We start from the raw sequence: 21,265 nt of genomic DNA, 5'->3' as shown, positions 1-21,265 counted from the left end.
CCCCGATGGAGGGAGGACGTCACGTCGTTTGCTCTCGTATCCGCCCGTAGCTGTGAGTCTTGAGTGTGACGTTTGTCTGCAGACGGAGAGGCAAGGCGACCTGTGTGTTAAGCAGCACCCACCACGACCAGAGGTACAGTGAGTGAGTTCCGGCGGGAGGGAGAGAGAGAGAGGGAGAGCTCTGAGCCGGACTGCCTCCCTAAAGCCGAGGTCTTGCCGTCCCCCCCGGCGTGGGATGGGGGCTGGCTGGTCGGCCTGACGCCGCTCCTCATACTAATGTCACACCCGCCCGGAATGGGTGCCGCCATGACGGGTCCTCGTTGAACCCGGGGCTCGAGGAGAGACCCCAGGGGGTCTGGTCTGGTCTGGTTTGGTGGGTGCGGTGGAAGAAGTGGGGACTCTGGGGGGGATGCCAGCTGACTGAAGGTGTTGTGATGGAGTCGTTGTGGTGGAGGTGTCGTGATGGAGGTGTTGAAGTGTTGTTCTTCCTGTGTTGAGCCACCCGGAGGATTGTGGCATCCACCTAGTTCATTGTTTCATTCCTAGGTTCGTTGATGGTCAGGAGGTGAGGTACCTGAGGGGCTATGTTGCATGTGGGCGGCGCTACCTGGGGTGCACGCATGGCAGAACCTAAGCCTCACATCTCTTGGGCTGTCATCAGCCCCTGTGTGTAGCCTGGCGTTCAGTGCCGTGGATCGAACCCCTTCAGTCCCGGGATCGAACTGTCGCACTCTTACCTTATTCGGGAACGCACTTCGCTCTGTTTTTCCCCATGCTGGTCGTTGGTCAGGTATGGCCATGTGGGGAGAGGGGACGTCTCCCCCACACTCACCCCGTGTTGTCTCCATACGGGGAGGGGTCACCTTGTATGGGAAGAGGGGAGGGGGAGTTAGTGGTTGACGCATGCAGATGAACGTAACGTGGACGTGTTACGTTCCACCATCAGGAGATCGACTGCGTCGCTTACTGTTGCTTATTATGTTCTAGAAGACGTCATCCTCAAACATCATCCTTGGATGGCTTACGAAGGTCCTTCTCAGCCGTCCTATCTATGCTGTTGATCCGTGCTATGACCTGTAGCATGTTGGACGATACGTTTTGCTGTGGACGACGTCCTGACAATTTTTTTTTTTATTATTTTCCCTCTTGTGTTTGTACAGCTGTTGGCACTACAGCGAGGCTCCTGACTTGAGGATGTTTATGTTGTGTCCGGGTCCACCTTCTGGGGGAGTGTTTGTATGAGCCTGGGTTTAAAGCTGGGCAGGTTGGCCGTTGGTGTGTTTGTGTGTGTGTGTGTGTGTGTGTGTGTGTGTGATGACCTCTGACCCCCAACTACCTGTATTAACACCTACCGGCGTCACGCGTTCCGCTATACCCTGAAAAGTTGATGATATAGACCAGATGTATGATAGTTGGATAGGTCGCTGTGGCGGGGAGCTGCGTACGTCTGGGACATTTAGCTTGAGGAGGGAAGCTATGGGGTGAGAGGGGACGGGGTGAACTGTCGCGCTACAGCAGGGTGCAGACAGGAGGGCGGGTATACAGACACGGGTGAGAGGGCAGGATCCGCGCCTTATGCTTCACCCACTGGAGGTGATAAGATAACGAGGTATTGGTTCCTGGTGTACACGTGCTTGATGTTATCTTGACCGTCGCTCCTCGTGTTATCCCTGACGATAAGAGACCCGGCCTGTAGTTAAACCCAACCTGTCTTTTACAATTCATGGAAGATTTTATTAATTAAAACGTGTGATTATTACACGAAAGTGCACTTGGGAACTTGTGTTTCATCTTCCCCGTGGACTCATTAGAATATATATATATATATATATATATATATATATATATATAATATTGACTGAAGGGACAATATTACTTTGTATTGATATATTGTGCTGGTATATGTGTGTGTGTGTGTGTGTGTGTGTGTGTGTGTGTGCGTGTGTGCATGTACGTGTGTGGAGTAAGTGCAGGTGGGCTGGATCAGTTTGGGCGTGCGGTTTGGAAATCCGCAGTGCCCGCCCATGTCTGTCTTACAACAAAAGACTCAGCTTCTCCAACTGGCCTGATGTGTGTGTGTGTGTGTGTGTGTGCGTGTGTGTGTGTGTATGTGTGTGGAGGACCAGCAGCAGTGTACTCACCGTGGGCGTCATGAATGGGACGGCCGTCAAGGATACTGGAGCGACCCAAACCAACGGGGTTCGGCGGGTTCCGTGTTCCCTCTAAGGTTTCGCCAGCAGCCACGTCGGCACACGGCCCTCACCCTCTCGCAAGGACCCGACAGATGGGTGTTGTCGGCATGGCAGACCGATGGTAGCCTCCTCGATTGGCGTCGGCCCACTATGATGTGAGGTGTGTGTGTTTGTGTGTGTGTGTGTGTGTGTGTATACATTATTAATACACTATATCTACCGGCCACTTGAAGATAGACATACCTGTAGAAGACACTTTGTGTTGCAGACTCCGGGTTGTTGGATGTGCCCAGCAGTAGGCGTAGACTCTGGGCCCTGGGTTGGAATCCTTCTGGAGTAGGGGGAAGGTTTAGGGATGCAGGTGGTCGTACAGTGAAGGGCAGTTAGCCTTCGGTAGTGTATGTGTGTAGCAGAGGACAGATCCAGGGCTGGACACCACCAGCGGTGAGGGCGTGGTGGTCTTGTAGGCGTGGCCAGGCATGGTGGTCCTGTTGGCGCGGTCGGGCGTGGTGGATCTGGGTACTGTGAGAGTGCCGTCATGATGATGATGATGATGATGGCCGGGCAAGGACAGCAGCACGTTCAGGGGAGGTGAGTGAGGGAGAGGTGTGTGTGTGTGTGTGTGTGGAGGGGGGGGGGGTTGAGCTGGGGGTTCCAAAATCAAGGTCCTAGCCTGGTGACTGCCCGCCTCCTGTGGCGGAGACCACACTACAAGCGGACACAGGGACACCGTGTCAAGGACGGACCCGCCTCCACCACAGCTCCACCTGCTGTAGCTTGCCGTCGTAGATGGGGCGTAGGGCGTGCCTTGTCCGGTCAGCCTGTCTCCACCTGGTGGTGGTAGTTATGACGTGTGTGAGAGGCTCGACCAGTCTCCCAGAACTGGTAGCATGAGTGGGCTTGTAAACCTTTTGATGTCCTGTAATGATAGAAACTATAACAATAGTAATTGTAATGTAATAACAATAACTTTGATATAAATGCATTATCATACTGGTTGTGTGGACCTGCGTGGGAGTAGTGATGATGATAATAATTACCGGTTTATTGAATGAACTGCTGATAAACTCCAGGAAGATACAGAGAGAGAAAATACACGCCAATTAGAGAATTGGTCAGTGAAAGAGGTTGAAGAAATTAAACAGACACTCTTGATAGAGTGCTGGTGTGGCAGTGGTTTGGATGGGACCGCTCTTGTGGTTTGTACCAGCTTGGATGGACTCGATGCGGTCGTGGTGTCGAACTGCAACTCGGGGACGAGGGATCTCTGATGGCAGGAGGTTGATGGTGGCTGAAGTGGTGAGGTAGCTTCTTGAACTGTTGGGTTAGTGGATGCTTGTGGGTGTACATCAGGTAGCTTTTGCCACGTCATTTCCATCTAAAACCATTCTGAAGTTTAAGCCATTTCTCAAATCAAATCGTCATGCGTTCGTTTTGTAGTTCACTTGTTGGTAATAATTCTCCGAAAAATGGCACTTTGGAAAGGGCGACTTTCCAGTGACATTATCAAGGCTCACAGACTCGCATGGAAAATCAAATAATTCGTTTTCCTTTAAGCCATGTTAGGTAAATCTTGACTCTCAGGAAAGGTTGATCCATCTCATTCGTATGTGGAGAATGTGGTAGATTGTGTTTAGAAAGTGTGGTTTGTGCTGATATGGCTGGATGGTGAGTTGTGGTGGCAGACGTAGTGGGTAGCCAGTGAAAGTGTGGTGGTGGTGGTGGTAGAGGCCAGGGTATAGTGTCGTGGTGAGGTGTGGTGGAGCACCCAGTGAAAGTGTGGTGGTGGTGATGGTGGTGGTAGAGGCCAGGGGTGGAGGACGGACCTGTAGCAAGTCCCTCCGCTGATCCTGTTACACCCTCCTGCCTTATATGGGTGAGTTACCCCAGCCGGAACTCTGGTTAGGTCCATATGGAGACTTAAATGAAAGTTTAGTGTTGCAGATGCAAATGATTCAGAGTGGGCCGCCTCTTATATCATCCGGATCAGCTGGTGTATACGGATTGCAGGTCGAGAATGAACGGTTCAGCCGTGTGTTGGTCGTGTTGGAAACGCAGGCACGTAATGCTGCAAGTTGACATGGGTTTTTTTTTTAGCCTTGATTTTAACGCTGTCATACTAATCATCTATTATTGTTGTCTGTGGCAGTCTTTTCAGGGACCTTATCTCTTGAACTTGCCATTGGTGGCCTCACCACCGTATGATAGAATTTCCTGATTATGATACGTCTTCCTTTACATAACAGTTGGAATGAGAACTTCTCTGAAAACGTTATGAAATTAAGATCAGATGTAAGTAATAGATAACAGCGACTTGATTGTGCTGTTTTTCTCTCAGCCAACCATGTGATGGTTATATTACTGCCAACCTTGTAATATCTTGATGTCTGTTTATTTCTACCATCCACTGTAATTTGGCCTTTGTTACCATCAAGCCTGTACTGTGGTCTTTATTATATATCTGGAGACATGAAGCAGCGGAAGGATCAAAGTCTCCTGAATAGTTCAGGATGTGGGCGTGGCATGTCCCCCTCCCCCAGTTTTTCACGTCAGGAGGTGGGCGTGGCTTGTCTTCCCCTCTCCGTGCGTCAGGTCGGGAGATGGGCGTGGCTTGTGTCCTCCTCTTCCCGTGTTACACTTCAGGAGGTTGGCGTGGCTTGTGTTCCCTATCCCTCCCCCCTGCCACAGGTCAGGAGGTGGGCGTGGCTTGTGTTCACCCTCCCCAGTGTCACAGGTCAGGAGATGGGCGTGGCTTGTGGGTATACCGACCAGCTGGGTTGAATGTTTAGTCATTTGATGAAGGTGACCCATGAATGTGATGATGTTATACTGGGAATAATGTTAGTATTGCTCGAAAGATCACGTTCTTCATTCAAGGAGAGAGAGAGAGGCTGTATTATATGAACAGAATGTCTGAAACTCTCGATGTAAAGTAATCCAGCGATATAATTTGTACATCTGATTTATTTATTTTCGAGCGTTGTGTGACCGTAGATTTTTGCTTTTCTTTTGATCGTCTCTTTTCGTGTAGAGATATACGAATAGCACAGCTCTAGCATTGTGTTCAAGTCTGGCTATTTACTAGTATGGCTTTTCGAAGGTCGGCCAGGCTTAACCCAACCCACGTCCCACGGCTCATTCACCTCATCAGGGGACTGACCAACAGACAGACACAAGACAGACGCAGTGCGTCGGTCGCCTTGCTTTGTAATTTCTCAAGGTTCAGCTCAGAGGTTAAGTCTCTCATGACCAAGAGTCTAACTGTCTAGCACAGGAGTTAGAGTAACAACTTGGTGCGACAATCCAGCAAGGGGAAGTGTGGATATCCATTCCACACGACGGAAGGTCTTTCTTCAGGTCTTGTGTACAGTTAATCTCTGCTGTTGGAACTTTCCCCCGCCACCCGCCAGTCACCCCTCACGCCCGTATCTTTCGCCCTGTGCGTAGTTCCCCGGATTTAGAAAAGGGTGTGCCTTCCTGACTCTTTTTAAGACGTCGTGGGTCACGGCGCTTTTATACCCATGTTTACATCTTCCGTGAGAGTTGCAGAGGCGAGGTCCCTCCTCCTTACAGGGCCCTCAGCACGCCACTGTAAGCTGCTTTAATATTCACCTGTATTTTGATAACTCAGAGCACTCAGCTTTGTCGAGTGACTGTAATGGATTGCCATTGCCATAGCAGGTGGGCTGGTGATTAAAGGGATCATTCAAACACCTTTACTTGGGTCTTGCTGATCTTATTTAGTCCCCCTTCGTCTGCAGCCCTCTCACACACATCTTATTAAAGTCTTCATCTTCAGCCGTCCTCCTGAAGTCTTCCTCTTCAGTCCTCAAACACTCGTCCTATTGAAGTCGTCCTCTTTTCTTCCCACCCTTTCGTCTTTTTTTCCAATTCGTCTTGAGTCCTCACACACTCGTCCAGTTGAAGCCATACTCTTTTCGCAGTAAAAACTACCCGCCCTCACAGCAGTTGGTGCTGCTGCACGCCCCGGCCATGCCGGCCAAGTGCCTATATTGGTGTATCAGGGAACAATAGCTAGCGATGACTCCCAGCTGAGTGTGTGTGTGTGTGTGTGTGTGTGTGTGTGTGTGTGTGTGTGTGTGTGTGTGTGTGTTGGGGTTGTCTTATCATATCTAGCCGTCATTGTGAGGGACGTTGCTAACTTGGGTGTCACCGTGGGTGTTGCCTGGGTAACGTGGCTGGCTTGCCTCGAGGACCCCAGTACAGAGGGCGTCGTCAGTTCAGCTGGTCGCCCGGCGGAGGTCGTCGTTTGGGTCGCTGGTCACGCGTGTGTCGTGTTGAGTAATGGTCGTGGTGGGAGTCGTGTTAGCGCTGACCTGACCTGATTGCCTTCTGCTCGGTATTTCCTGTGGTGGTGTTGGCCAGGGGCGGGAGGCCGCCGACCTGCCGGTAAGTGGCCGGGATGATGTGCAAGGATGTACGGGGCTTAGGGGCAGGAGGAGGAGGAGGAGGTGGTATGGATGACGTACGCGGATGTACTACTACTGGGGAGGATGTATGGATGGCTTACACGGATGTACTCCTTAGGGAAGCAAGTGGGAGTTAGTTAAGTGTGGGTTTTTAGCGCTATCAGCGGTTGATTTATTGTGTTGGGTCCTTTGTCCCGCCATGTGTGGACGGGACGTAATTCCCTCTGCCTTTTTCATTTTCCTGTACATGATATGTGTTGGCCATGGTTTTATGTCTTAATGTGCTTATCCCATAACTACCCAGCTTTCACAGACTCGTTTATCATTATTTCAATATATATATATATATATATATATATATATATATATATATATATATATATATATATATATATATATATTAGAACTGTTAATTATAGGATCTTCAGGTTACAGGCATGGTACCTGATGTCATAGGTCAGGTAGTGGGCCATAGGCCGTATGAATAATGTATAATGTAGTGATCTACGGGGCGTGAAATGATACAGTATCTTTCAGGTGAGGTAGATGTGTAGGGGATGATACATGTGAAGCGTATGGCGTGTCTCGGGTTCATGTTTATGATGCGAGACAGCGGGACCGTCACATGTAACATGATTGTGTAGTGGAGGTAGGAGGCGACAGCTGTACCGGACAGCTGTTGGCGAGTGTAGGTCTATTAGATGGTCAAGCGAAGCGGACTACATGCTTTGTCCAACCGGTAACACTAGGCCGCAGCTGAATTTTGGTGGGCTGACGAGCTGGTTGAGGTGGCTGGGGTTGTCTGAGCGGAGCGAGCTAACTCGAGGTTGGCGGATCAGGCTGTGGGGTGGGCAGCTGCTCTATTGGGAATGACTAGTACTAGGCTAGGGGTGCCCTCAGCCTTGGCCTAGCTGTAGCTAGATGGGCCTGGATCCGGCTTGGCTCGGAGTGGGCAGCTGGCGTTCTGGGGTGATCAGCATGATGGTGGAAGGCAGCTCGGGGTCACTGAGGTCGTTGGCCATTCTTGTAGACGCAAACTTTTCAGACACCAAACGTCTTCCCCCGTCTGACCCCCCCCCCCCCCCCCCCCACTCACTCACCCACAACCTATGTACGTTAGCAAGGTGGTGAATAAGGTGATCATGGAATGCGGTCCGGCTTCAGCAGACCCTGCCACCACAAGCTGTGGCAAATGTGCTACACCTACGTACGCTCCCGTCGGTCGCAGCAGCCTTCCTTATAGTCTTTAGCAGCCATGGCTTTACGTGTATTTGAATATTATGCGACCGTATTCTTCCACTGTACGTTCGTTCACAGCGGACGGCCATTCTCGAAAATGGCCTTACACACGCGTGTATAAAGAGAGACATGTAAATTTCGGCGATGAGCTTTCTGGCCTCCCAACTGCAGACCTGGCTAGGCTGCATGTTTGGTCGAGGCTCCCGACTACGTAGCGTGGTGTTGGCGGCGGTCCTGTGTGCCTGGCCCCCGCCGTGGTCACGTCAGTCATTGTTAATTGTTTGGGATTTATTAGCCAGGAAACGTTGTGCAGTCGGCTGGCTGGCCTGGCTGTTATATGGTGCGATTTGCTGTAATGAGGGAGGCGCCGGGAATGGATTTGTTTGGCCAGTGGGCGGTCGCCCGGGCGGCTAGTCGTGTTAGCGTGCGCGCTGCCGCCCGGGTGACTTTTAGTCGTTGGGTTCCTGGGTGTTAAGCAGGATGAGGCATCGGGAATGTCAGTGTAAATATTCTTTATGCCTTCGCTATTAGCTAGTGTGGACGAGCCCCTGTACCGCTAGCCCGGGCTGTTCGTCATGCCGAACACACGCTCCGCCAGATATTGCAACTTCTCCCACAGCTGGCAACAGACTCGAAACTTTCATGGTGTTATTATGGCAAAGATGTGCGCCATGGGCATTATAATTTAATTTTACACCATCATGGCTATAGCTTGGGGTTCATATTACGAGACAAGTAACGTACCTTTACTGCTCACATCTTACCATCTTTCTGAAGCTAATCATCAGCTAATGTAGTTTGCAGATCCTCCCACCATCTTTGATCTTTCTCGACGTAAAAGCAGAGAAAGAATCTTGTTACGAGGGAGGAAGATATTCCAGACTCCATGATATTCGAGATGTAATCACTTGCGATGCCGGTTTGTTGGCATCTTTCGTTAGTTACCCGCGTACTTAATCGTTCAACATGTTTGTCTGTGGCATCGAAGTGTGTATGGCATCATCAGCGCCCGTTGGTGTTGCCATAATATAGTGCTAGCCGTCAAGGCCTTGATGATGGCGTACAACATACACATCTCTCTTATTACAGGTGTTTAGAAAAACGCTCTTCTCGTAGAAGTAGTTACTTTTTTAAGTGTCATCTCGAGTAATCTTACCGTTGCTGGCGCCCTTATGGAAGCTGTAATGATAACGGAAAGAGCATTAGTGTTTATTAAACTTGTCTAGCTAACGTCCTAGGATACTGGATATGACTTGTGTTCTCGAAATGAAAAATTTTTTGCTGTGTAAAGCTGTTCTTGAAATAGTTTTTCCGCTGTGGTGTGTATTGCTAATGTCTTTTTGCCTGTATTGAGGACTAAATATATACGCGGAAAGGAGTGTGATTTTTGCAGGTGTACATATTTATGTGAGGTGAGCACGGGCGAGTCCACCCATCCGTAAGACTGTTAGCGACCTTTTCGTCAAACGCTGTACCATTATACACACCTGCCACCACCATCCTGTGACAGTCCCACTTTTCGACCAGGTTTATACCTGGCATTTGACCACCGCTTAGCTTCAAGTGGGCGTGGTCGGTGGTAAACCACAGGCCTACACTGCGCGATGGTTAATTCCACTAGTTTGTGCGACGGTCCGAATCTTGGAGCCGTACGGTATGACCCTAGATTATAATGGCCGTACTTATGACCAGATCCTTAAAAATGTCTCGGGTCAAAGTTTGGGCCGTCGTACCCAAAAGGGTCGTAGCGTCGTGCTCAGGGGGGGGGGGGGGGGGGGGATCTTAAAGGACAGCAGCGAGCCCTTTGATTCAGGAACAGGTGTGTGAGTTGTTGATTCTGGGGGATTGGGTGATTCATTGTGTAAAGGCTGAGGCATCGATCTCGGTGAATCCCATTACACCTGACCTTTAGAAATCGATAGGCCTAGACGGGGCGTTTTAGATTAGTATGTGAAGCCTCGGCGTCCTTGATTGCTAGCCATTGTGTAGGGCAGTAGTCAGGCGGGAGAGGCCAAGTCGACCGCTGAAAGATGGTGTTACTGGCCCCAAGAATTTAAAACCAAGATCATGAATTCCCCGCTCGCCTTGCCGTTTGTTTGGACTGAATGGAATGTATGTTTCATTTTCGTTAATTTTGATGTATTCTGCGTACCGTTGCTGTGAATGGTATGCTCCTCTCGTTCCGGCCTACAACGCCTATTACAGCACAGCACTTGTAATGTTTATGTCTTTCACAGCCCGGTAAGCTTGCTGCTCCTGCCTCTGATTAGGCCTATGTTAAACCATATTATTGATCACAAAATGGAGGCGTTCCACTTGTGCGCTGCGACCCCTCCCTCTTCAGTCTCCCTCCCCTTCCTTCCCTCCAGCCAACTCACCCACCTGCTCACCACTCCCAGCCTTGTGTCATGAGGCTCCTCACGCCAACATTTACCACCGCCATGGTCATCACTTCGAGGTTGTCAGCATTTCCCAGCCTTGCCTTGCTCACCACGTGGGGTTCCTGGCAGTGACCAACCTCGTTGTGTTGGTCATGTGGTGTTGCCAGCTTTTACCAACCTCACGTTCATCACGTTGGTTGCCAGCAGTTACCACCTTTGTCACGTTCGTGGGTGTCATGAGGGTGTGACACGACGTTGCCAGTCGTCACAGAGTCACTTAAGGTGAATTATGTTAAGGTTTCCAGGCAGCTGGACCGCCTCTCAAGCCCAGTCGTGTGGGAGTCTTTTACTCTGGCAGTGATTTATGGGCATATTTGTTGGGGGATAAGCGCTTCACTGCACCGGGGGGGGGGGGGGGGGGGGGGGGGGGGGGGGGGGGGGGGGGGCTGGTGAGGTGTTGGCAGAGGTGGCTTCGGGGCGGGGCATGCGTCCTGGGTGCGGGGCGGGGCGGGGCGTCATGGATGCTGCCTCTGGGGCAACATACAATGTTTGAGGGGCTGGGGCGATGGATCATTGGTGCCGGACGTGACATGACAAGGAAATTGGGTTGTTTCCTCCTGGCTGTGTTACCCCTCCCAGCAGGGGAGTTCGACTGTCTCGTATATTACAATGTGTAAGGAAGTCTCTGTTGTTAATATAAAGGGACATGGCTGTGGTGTAGGTTACGTTAGAAATTGTTTTATTTACACCGTTAATTAGTTTTGAAACAATATGTTCGACCACAATGCGGTACGACCTATGAGCACGGCGATACGACCTTTGAGCAGGTCAGGTTTAGCTAAGAACAGACTCATCGCATGTGAGGGTCGCACTGTCTTGCCCAAGAAATCACCCGTCGTGTTCTAGGGTCGTACCGTCGTGCTCTAAGATAGTAAAAACCTTCTGTAGGGTCGTACCGTCGTGCTCAAGGGGTGAACGCTTGATAAACTGAACGACAAAGTAACTTAAAGGTTTCCTATTGATATGTTTTGGTATTTTGTAACAACATTATTGTGATGACCTGTGTGGGGAGTCCGATGAAGACATTGAACATTCCAGTTTACCTGCGGGCAACTTTTTTGCCCTGATGCTTGGCCAAGACTGGTACGTAAAGCTGTCATCAAAGTACGTGGAAGGACGTGTCTGTGGGTGGACTGTAACAGCTGTAATACGGTGGTAGTCACCGGAGGCCCTCGCCTGGTGAGCACAGATGGCGTGAGGTGGCCGTCATGATGAAGGCCGGCACGTGGTGACTTATGGATACATTAACAGCTTCTTTCACCTGCACGAGTGCCCTTCCCTCCATAAACACATCTACGATGGTGAAGATTATGGTGGTGTTGGTGATGACGATGGTGATGATAATGTTGGTGTTGGTGTTGGTGGTGATAATGTTGGTGTTGGTGGTGATAAATGCTGGTGTTAGTGATGACATTGCTGGTGTTTGTGATGATACTGTCGTTGCAGCAAGTGGAGATCGAGGAGCGAGGTATAGGCAAGATAGAGTACTCTCATTGGATTAACGTTGGTAGTATATTGCCATTCAAGACCCACCTTAACCTTTCATTATAAGTGAACATGGTATCATCGTGAGGTGTGCAATTAGTTTTTTTTTTTTTTCAGGAAATACATTATGTCCAATGTGGGGGATATTACCTTGACTTATTACCTTCCGAGGCATTTATTTTTTCACGTCATGTCCGGAAATGAATTACGCCCGCTGGAAAAGAGCGATTTTAACGAATACATTTTGTGAGGCGTAGAGGCGGGGCTGTTGGAGTTGAGCATGATAGATGGACGAGTCGGGGGTAATGGTGTCCAGCCAGCCGCTAACGAGTCCCAGTTTTGTGGGACGCCGGGCCAGAGAGATGACGGTAATTATATGTGTTGGTGTCGGGAGGGGATAGGGGATATAGGTGAACATTATATATATATATATATATATATATATATATATATATATATATATATATATATATATATATATATATATATATGAGCTGGAAGACCTGTCTTCCTCAGTACAGCAGTGTGGTTTTATCTGTGGTTGCGTGCGCTGGCAGGATGATATAAACTCTGGAGTGAGGTCTCTTTATATCTGAGGGGGGAGGTGTACCTAGGCAGGAGTGTGACAGGAGTACCCTCTTGTGTGGGGGAATAATATAGCGAGTGGGACACACGTGGAGTGTCTACCGATATTCCGTTGTGTCGGCCGTGGCAGGTCGGGTCTGCTATGTGTCGGGTGTCGGCCGTGGCAGGTCGGGTCTGCTATGTGTCGGGTGTCGGCCGTGGCAGGTCGGGGCTAGCGTGTGTGTCGGGTGTCGGCCGTGGTCATTTATATGTTCTTGCCGGCCGGGTCGTCCTGCACGCTAGTCAGTAATTGCCAATGTATTTTACTACACCGGAGGAAGAGCTGGGTACGCGGCCTGTTTGTTTTGTGTTTGTGTGGGTCTAGCTCATGTGTGTTTGTCTGTATGTATTTACTAACTTATGTACAGTAAGCCATACGTAGATAAGATTATGAGGAGAGCCAAGGACACTTGTTAAGATGTATTGGCATACGGTTCCCTGGTGACACTACCACGCTATGGGGAGGACAGTGATGGGTTGCTGGGAATTAGTTTACTTTGAAGTTTGTCATGCTTGTATTTGTTCCAGCCTGGACCGAGGTTGGTGTACCTGGATACAGGAATGGCCTCGTCTTACCCGTGATAGTTACAACAACAACAACAACAATAACAAAAACTGGTAGTGTGTAACGAGGAGTCTTCCTGTATTGTACGGAGCCAGACTTGCAGTGGTAGGTCCACCATGCGACCAGCAACCTTCCTATCCTTGAAATTAGAATATTTAACTCCTGGTTGGCCACACGTGTCCCGTGGCAGTCGTGTTGTGCGTGTCTCCGGCTCCCGCGCGGGAACACGAGCCCCTCCCACAGGGTCAGGTACCGACGTACCAATTTCTTGTCTTTTAAATGTCGTAACCTTTTTTTTTTTTTCTAACCATGGTTATCAGTCTCGCGAGGCATCACAACATCGTCCAGGGAAGCGTTGAAACAGTTAATGTCCAGTCAGAACATTGTCCAGGGAAGCGTTGAAACAGTTAATGTCCAGTCAGACGCGTATGGTCTTAGAATTACCGTTGACGTGCTCAGAGCAGGCGCTACCCTGTTGAGTCAAGTGGATGATGGTCAGACGCATGCGCTCTTTTTCCTCGGTCCGCTGGATTCAAAGTCAGTCGGGGGCGGGAGCGCCTGCTTGAGGCTCTTGTCTTGGCTCCACGAAGGTTAGCGGTGCCCACTCCTCGTCTGCCGCTGTCGGCGTTACAGCTTCGCTCGGCGTCGACAACGAACTAAGATGCATCATTAACGGACGGATCGGGCAAGTCGGACGATTGGCTGGACAGACGGTCGGTACGGAAGAATAGACGGATGGATGACTGGTGATGTGCGAGGGTTGAGGGTTCAGTAGGAATCCCCGATAGACGGACACGTCCGGGGGAGAGGGAGGGGAATCCGTCAGCCTATGTGTGGCTCTGTCGGGATAAGGTATCCTTCGTGGCCTTAGCTAAGCCGGATGGTGGGGGCGGCGACTCACCTGCGCTACCATGTGCCACATTCAGCTGGTCTCTGGCTCCCAGAGCACGAATGGACGACCCTCGAGCACGACGGTTCTGTCCGTAAGCACAAGTGGGTGTCGGCATTTCAGCACGACCCTCTAGTATGATCGCATGGCCCTCACGCAACCACAGGTCGTACCGCCGTGCCCAAGAGGCGTACGCCCCTCTTGCCTCGGAGGGATCGAATCAGGTGTTTTCATAGAGATCACGGAGGAGCTGGGTGATCCAGATGCCACGTGTCGCCCTCTGCTCTGACACGTTTATCACCAGCTGGGAAGGTTGCCGACCAGTCTGGTAGGTGCCGTAGACGGCCCTCTGGGATGAGACGAGTTAGCCTCTCCCGGACATAAATATTGTTCTTGGTTCGTGAAGAACATGGGATCCCCAGATGTGCCCATGAGACGTTCATGGAACTGGCGGTTCTTAGAAGGATTAGAAAGTGCAAGTGGTTGGGTGTAGGGGCGAGAGGCGAGGCAGCCAGCCAGCCCGCCCGCCCTCCCGCCCGGCCGCTACCTTCACTTTCAGCAGGAGAGACGTGGTGGTGTGGGGTGTGAGGACGGAGGCTGGAGCCCACTTTCTTGTATAACGGCGGCGCTCAGCGCTCACTTTCACTAGTCAAGGTCTTGCCCCCAGCCTCTCTCTCTCTCTCTCTCTCTCTCTCTCTCTCTCTCTCTCTCTCTCTCTCTCTCTCTCTCTCTCTCTCTCGGGTCGTTCTTAATGCTATTGCCGTCGCCGTCGTCGTCCTCGTCCTCCTCCTCCTCCTCCTCCTCCTCCTCCTCCTCCTCCATACCCTTCAGCTCACCTCCACCTTCTTCTCCCCCCAACCACTCTTCGGGCTGCTACCCCTTCCCCCCCTGATCCTTCTCCTTAGGTTGACGGTATAAATAGCCTAGCCGGTGTGTGTGTGTGTGTATGTGTGGTGATGCTATTGGCTTATTGGCCATGATGTATCTGTCAGATAAGTAATAGTATGTGTGTGTGTGTGTGTGTGTGTGTGTGTGTGTGTGTGTGTGTGATAGCTTTTTATGTATAATTTTCCTGATGACTTTGTGTGCTTGTGTCTGTGTCAGTTTGCTATTGTATGCAGATACCTGTGCTGGGCCTCCATCATCCTCTTCACATTTAGTTAAAACTTAATCACTTTTGATCTGAAGATCAACTGTTGATGTAGACTGAAAATGGCCACATGAACGAGTACATGACTTGTGTCCAAGCTTGCGCATGGCGAGTGATTACAGCTTGGTGGAACGAGGTGAAGCCAGTGCTGTGGTGGAGACCCGAGAGTAGGCTGAAGGTTAAGTTTCCTTGGAGTTAGTGGCTTCTGAAGGTCAGGCTTATCCACTCTGTGTGTGTGTGTGTGTGTGTGTGTGTGTGTTTGTGTGTATGTGTGTGTGGCCATCTCAGGTGTGTTCCACTATCGTCAGGTCCACAAGGTGACAGCTGCCAGACCGCCTCTTCTCAAATGTCGTAATATTGATTGGAATCTTGATACTCGTATTGGCAGTTTGTCACTCCTGTTCTTCGTAGGTCCAGGACGGCGTTGGGTGGAACAGCGGGGTGTTGAGTGGAGGGTGGGTTGAGGTCGGGAGAGGCCTGGGGTGGGGGGTGGAATACGTAGATCAGGGCCACGGACACTACACCTGCCACGCTCTTACACCACCTTAAGCCATGGGGTTTGTGAACGGGTACATTGTAAGTGGTGGTTTTGTCACGCTTAAGCTGTTAACAGATGAGCGTGCACTGAAGGTTAGGGTGCCACTGATGAAGAACTTGAGGGGGATGGGGTTCAGGGTATGGAGGGATGGGATATATAATTCACATGGTGAGGAGGGTCGCTCCTCTATGAACCCGTTAACATACTCGCAGCAAGTGAAGGATCCGTCTTTCTCCTTTCCTGCGCAACCCTTTCTTTTATTCCTTCATTTTTCCATTGCTTGTTACGTGCTTCCTGTGACCAGGTTTGTAAGGCAGGTTTCCCTCGACTCGACCCTGTGGTCAGTGCGTGCCATGCCTTATGAGCAGAGCGCCCCATGAATGGTCTCCAGCAGCCCGCTGCCCACCTATGCACCTGTCTGGTTCCGTCCAGGTTTGGCCGACCGACGTGTGCTTGTAGTGCTTCCAGCAGGCGGTAGGTAGCTGCTGCTTGTGGTGGTCCCACGGTCCTACAAGTGCTTTCACGGTGGGCTGGTGTTGTTAGTGGTCACGGTCTAGTGGTGGCGCAAGGTCAACGTGCTGGCTCGCTCCTCCCTGGTCAAACATCATCGCTAGCAGTGCCCTCCCCCTCCTGCAGGATGCCAGAAGTTGCCAACCGCTCTCCCTCGCTCACCTGGACGTCCACGCAAGCCTCGCTCCCAGACCCGGTATCTTATCACTCCCCTCGAAGTCACCCTTGCATCCCTCCATACCGTAAATCTGACCCGAGGGAGTCAAGACGCGGGTACATCCCGGGCGTACGACCAGGACTGATGTCCGCAGTGGAATCGTCATCATGATGGAAGGAAGGATTTGCGTGGTGCTGTTGCTTTACCTTTTTTTTTTTTTTTTTAATGCTGAATCGAATCCCGTGAAGGGAAAACAATACTGATACCGGTTCTGGCCAGGAATGTTGACTGTACAATGTGTAGGCAACAGACGAAGCCAGACGAGCCTCACACCTGGATGTTATTCTGGTCATTGAATAGTCATCATCTTTGAGTGAGAACTATCAACAAATGGTCTTGAAAACTAATGGCGGTGAAGGCGTGCACCTTCCCCAGTCTCCCTCAGCCACCTCTCTCTCCGGGGTGTGGTGTATGTGTGTGTGTGTGTGTGTGTGTGTGTGTATAGCGGCGGGCGGCCAGGGACGCTCATGCCCAGTGCACCGCGCGGGTCTAGTCAGTCGGGAGCTCCGCCGCCACCGTCTCAAGACACGGCATCGCGCGCACCTGCCCCAGCCAGCCACCCACCACCCACCTGTCGCACCCCGTTCGTCCTCCCGCCCGCCCGCCCACGCTCATGACCCCCACACCTGTGCAGGAGGGCGTGCACCACACCTGGGAGTCTCGTGTGCAGGCCTGACACACGGCGGTAGCGCACCCCCCTCCTTCTCCAGGTGTTTGTGAATGTTGCCACCCGTGTGTCGAGGGTGGCCAAGGTGTGATGCACCGTCGGTGTGGAGGGAGTGATCCAGCGGGATCGTGTGTGTGTGTAACTTGAAGTGATAACACCTTAACGTAGGGCCGCTTGTGGAGCACTAGTGGTGTTACTTGCCCGCCCTGCCGTGGAAAATGGAGCGTGTGCCGTTCTCTCGTGCCATTAGAAATTTTATGGTTGTGGTGTTCAAGTGAAGTGTTGCTCCTCCTGTTGGAAATGTGCAGGTGATACAGCAGGAGCTGCTGCTGTTGGGACAAGTGTTGGCCAGGTCTGTGTGTGTGTGTGTCTGTGTATGTGTGTATGTGGTACAGTGGTGTGTGGAGCTTATTGTAACGGGTGTGGGTCCGGAGGCGGTCACCTTTGGTCTTTGGAGCTGCCTGCTGTTTCTTAGGCGGCCGTCGTCGTCCTGCACTGTACCGCTAGGCTTAGGCCTCCCCAAGGCTGGTGCAGCGTGGCCGGCGAGGGAGGCATAGCATCCACACAGCGCAAGAGTCTCCGTCCAGGGCCAAGAGGGAGGATACCTGCAGGCGTGGACCACCCTCCGCCCGTGAGAGGAGCCCGGTGGAGCACCCCAGGATACACACCCCTGCAGAGACAGAAGGTGTAAGTGTGTGTTTGTGTAGTCAGGTGTGTAGTCCGACCCTCCAGGACCAAGCTAGGTGAAAGGTTCCCGACACGCACGCACGCACACACTCGCCCCGCTGCTCCACCAGTCATATATGCTGGACCCAAGGTTCTTCACAGGAGCAGCTCTCCGGTAAGTAGAGGCACTACCATGTTGGTCCTTCCTACGCCTCCTGCAGCGTGGAGCCTTGGTCAGGCTGTTGGATAGACGGGGGAAAACACTCCACACTCTGTAAACAGTATCGCTCAGGTGTCCATGGAGGGAGTAACCTTCGGAGACCAGAAACAGTCAGTTGCAACACGGGAGCTGACCAAGTGCTGCAGCTCTGGTAGGGGGGGGGGGATGTTTTTGCTGGGTGGCCTTGAAGGCTGCTCGTGTGGAAGGGTCCTGGCTAACGCCACCACCTGCTGAGTGTCCGGCCCGTCGACACCAACACCTCACGTCAGCAAAACAAAGTCGCACTAGTAGTACCGGTAGTAGTGGTGACGTTGTGTGTCCCAGTATGCGTTTGACCCAGTAGGAAACGCAACCTTCTGCCAACAATAGCATGTTAGGCCACATGCACTTGCCAGATACATTATATTAACCCTTATGGACCTGCCACCAGCAGTAGGTTCGCCTGTAGGCACCTGCCAACAACAGCACTACCTTCGTCTGTATACATATGCTACCAGCGGTATCATAGTCCCTACGCACTTGCCACCAGCAGTATATTCGACTTTATTCACCTACCAGCGACAGTATATTCGCCCGCATGCCTGCCCCTCCCAACCACATTACGTTCGGCCGTATGCACCTACCAGCAACATCACGGTAGCCACTGACAGTGAGAACACAGTACGTGGTCCGGGATGGCCCGCTGGCCAGGCTTTGGAACTACAGATCGCGGTTGTCTCCATGATGGGGGGTAGGGTAGTAGGAACAGACCCCTCCACCCTCCCTCCCCCTTTCCCGTCCTCCGGGTACGTTTAAAGAAAGTGAAAACAACCCGCCTCACCCTCCCCCTTCCACCACCTCACGGCGACGGGCCTGGTAGCAAGCTAGCCACTGCCCGCTGCTGTGTCGTCGACAGGCCCACCCTCCCCCCCAGCGTTGTCGTCGTGTCGTCACTCACGTCGTTATGTTATCGCACTCATTTCGCGCACCTTCGGTTCTCACGTTCTACTCCATGTCACGCACTTGACCCCTTGATTAAGGGTCGGGTTAGAAGGTCAGGCCATGATAAAGCAAGGGTCTCATAATGTGTTGCTCAAGAGTTATACTGTCGTGCTCCGGGGCTGTACCGTTATGCATAAGGCTCGCACCGTCGTACTGAGCATTGTACCGTCGCCGTACCGGAGGATCGCACCGTCATGCTTAAGAGGCTTAACCATTACGACACACACACTTACGAGGTGTTGACATTGTACTAACGTGTCGGCCGACCATCATGGTGGGAGAATAACTGCAAAGGAGACAGACGATCTCCCAGCAGATATTAGAATTGCATTTTAATTTGCTTGGCAGGAAATGATCAGCAAGCAAATGACAACGTATACAAAACCCAGATTGGAATATGCGTTGCATGTTTGATTACTGCACCTAAGATAGGCAGAAGGAACTGATAGAGAAGGTCCAGGAACGAACAACAAAGATGGTTCCTGAAATGAGAGAGGTGAGTTATAGTGAAAGGTTAGAGGTCATGAATTTGCATATGGAAAAGAGTTGACTTGACAGCGTCATGTAAGTCCAGTGAAGTCGGCAGTGAACAGTTCTCTGAGAGATGCCTAGATAGTAAAAAAAGTGGAGAGCATAGCAAGAAACTAATGAAGAACACTTACAGAAAAGGCGTAAAGAAGTACTTGTGTAGTCTCAGAGTTGCGGACGAGTCGAATAAGCGAAGTAGTGAAACAATCTTTACAGTGTAGAGGAGTTAGGTTGTGTGGTAGAGAATGTGTAAGACATGGGGCCCTACGAGTGTAGGACTCCTACGCCATACGGTGCATGTAGGGAGTTACACCACACTCCAGTGTATCGCTAAGACTGGGATAGGTGTGTGTGTGTGTGTGTGTGTGTGTGTGTGTGTGTGTGTGTGTGTGTGTGTGTGTGTGTGTGTTAGCGATATTCCCTGACACGTGACCTCAACGCTCCTTTAACTCCTCAGCCACTTGATGTAATCCTCCTGAAGGCGCCTCCTACCTATCCACCCACCTCCCCTTCCCCTATCCTCCCTCCACATGGCCATGATAGGTGGCGTAGAGGCTGCTGCTGTGGCATTTCCCCACCTCTTTTTTTATTACATGATTGTGCTGAGGACGATGGCTGTATGTGTGCACGGTTGTGACGTAGTGGTGCTGTGTACCGTGTTGGCCATGGTACCCCCACTCTGCTGTGTACCGTGTTGGCCATGGTACCCCCGCTCTGCTGTGTACCGTGTTGGACCATGGTACCCCCACTCTGCTGTGTACCGTGTTGACCATGGTACCCCATTCTTGTATGCGGTTTCTCAGCGCACCACTCGTGTTTCCTACAGACTCGCCCGGTGTACCGTCCTCCCCGTTGTTCATAACTACTGTACATGTGTCACCTGCAACATCCGGAGGACGACTGTTACCTCTCACAACGGGAGCCAGGAGGCACCAGCGGGCACCGCAGCAGAGATGGGCCATTCAAGACCTCGGTAACCATGCACGACGACCTTATGCAGGCAGTCAGAGCAAGGGGGGAGGGAGCAAAATCCCCCCCCCCCCTCATCCACACACACAGACACACACACACACACACACACACACACAACGCACGCACACACTTGTGAGCCGTTTCGTGCCAGCGACTGCCGCCTGCGGAAGGAAACAGTGTCCTGAATAGGAGGCCCGGGTAACCCAGTTCGTGGATGCGGGGGGAAGGGAGAGAACTGTTGCTGAAAGCCCCTCCGCGGGTGAGAGTTGCAAATTGACACAAGGATTGTAGATTACGTTAAGGAAGCCAAACCCACGGGCCTGTTAGCTCCCTCCTACCCAACCGTGACTATAAAAAAAAAAAGCACGTCATAAAAGATGTGAAATAGCCAGGCCAGGGGTACAGAGCCTTGAAAACACGCACATCACGCCACCTTCCTGGCTTACACCATAACATCTCCCAGTACTAAGGCGTGTGGCTTTGTAGGTATGTGTACCTGTTTGTATATGTGTACGTACGTCCGTATGTTTCACTGTGTGCCTTTACAGTCGTTTAAACCTCTGTAAACTGACGTCATTCATAAGTTTCCTTGCCTCGTCCATCCTAATCATCCACCATCCTTACCCTAACCCAGTACGTCTTTATATCCTTCCTCTCCTCCTCGCTGCTTAGCGTCTCCTCGTGGCCTGTGGCTGCTGTGGTACATTGCAACTCGTGAAGAACATTTCACACTCACCATCGTCCAGGTGATGTAGGAACTTTAAGGCCGTCATGAGGTGCTCTTGTGCCCTCCATGGTGGTGACATGGTGGTAGCCCCTATCCCCTCACTGTAAGCTCATTTCTCTTAATTCAAGCACCGTCGTGATTGCTCCTCCTCTGGACGCTCACGGTGAGAGTCCCTGTGCTTCTTTTAGGGTGCGGCGACCAGAGACAAGACTCCAGTAATGTTC

The 21,265-nt window shown here is 51.4% G+C and overlaps 1 protein-coding gene across 3 annotated transcripts in view; it reads left to right on the top strand.

Moving 5' to 3' along the window:
- Positions 1-21,265, top strand: part of LOC139746992 (protein gustavus-like) — a 215,069-nt gene that overhangs the window by 79,634 nt on the left and 114,170 nt on the right. The window contains exon 1 of one of the 3 annotated variants that reach the window (XM_071658706.1): positions 16,759-17,788. The exons of the other annotated variants lie outside the window; for them this stretch is intronic. Coding sequence (XP_071514807.1) covers positions 17,751-17,788 — 38 coding nt within the window. The 5' untranslated portion in view covers positions 16,759-17,750. Of the gene's footprint in view, positions 1-16,758; positions 17,789-21,265 lie in introns of those variants that run through there. 3 annotated transcript variants of the gene reach the window in all.

This window comes from Panulirus ornatus, chromosome 67 (genome assembly GCF_036320965.1).
Source record: "Panulirus ornatus isolate Po-2019 chromosome 67, ASM3632096v1, whole genome shotgun sequence".
Taxonomy (NCBI): Eukaryota; Metazoa; Arthropoda; class Malacostraca; order Decapoda; family Palinuridae; genus Panulirus; species Panulirus ornatus.
This window is presented reverse-complemented; position numbering and strand designations above follow the sequence as displayed.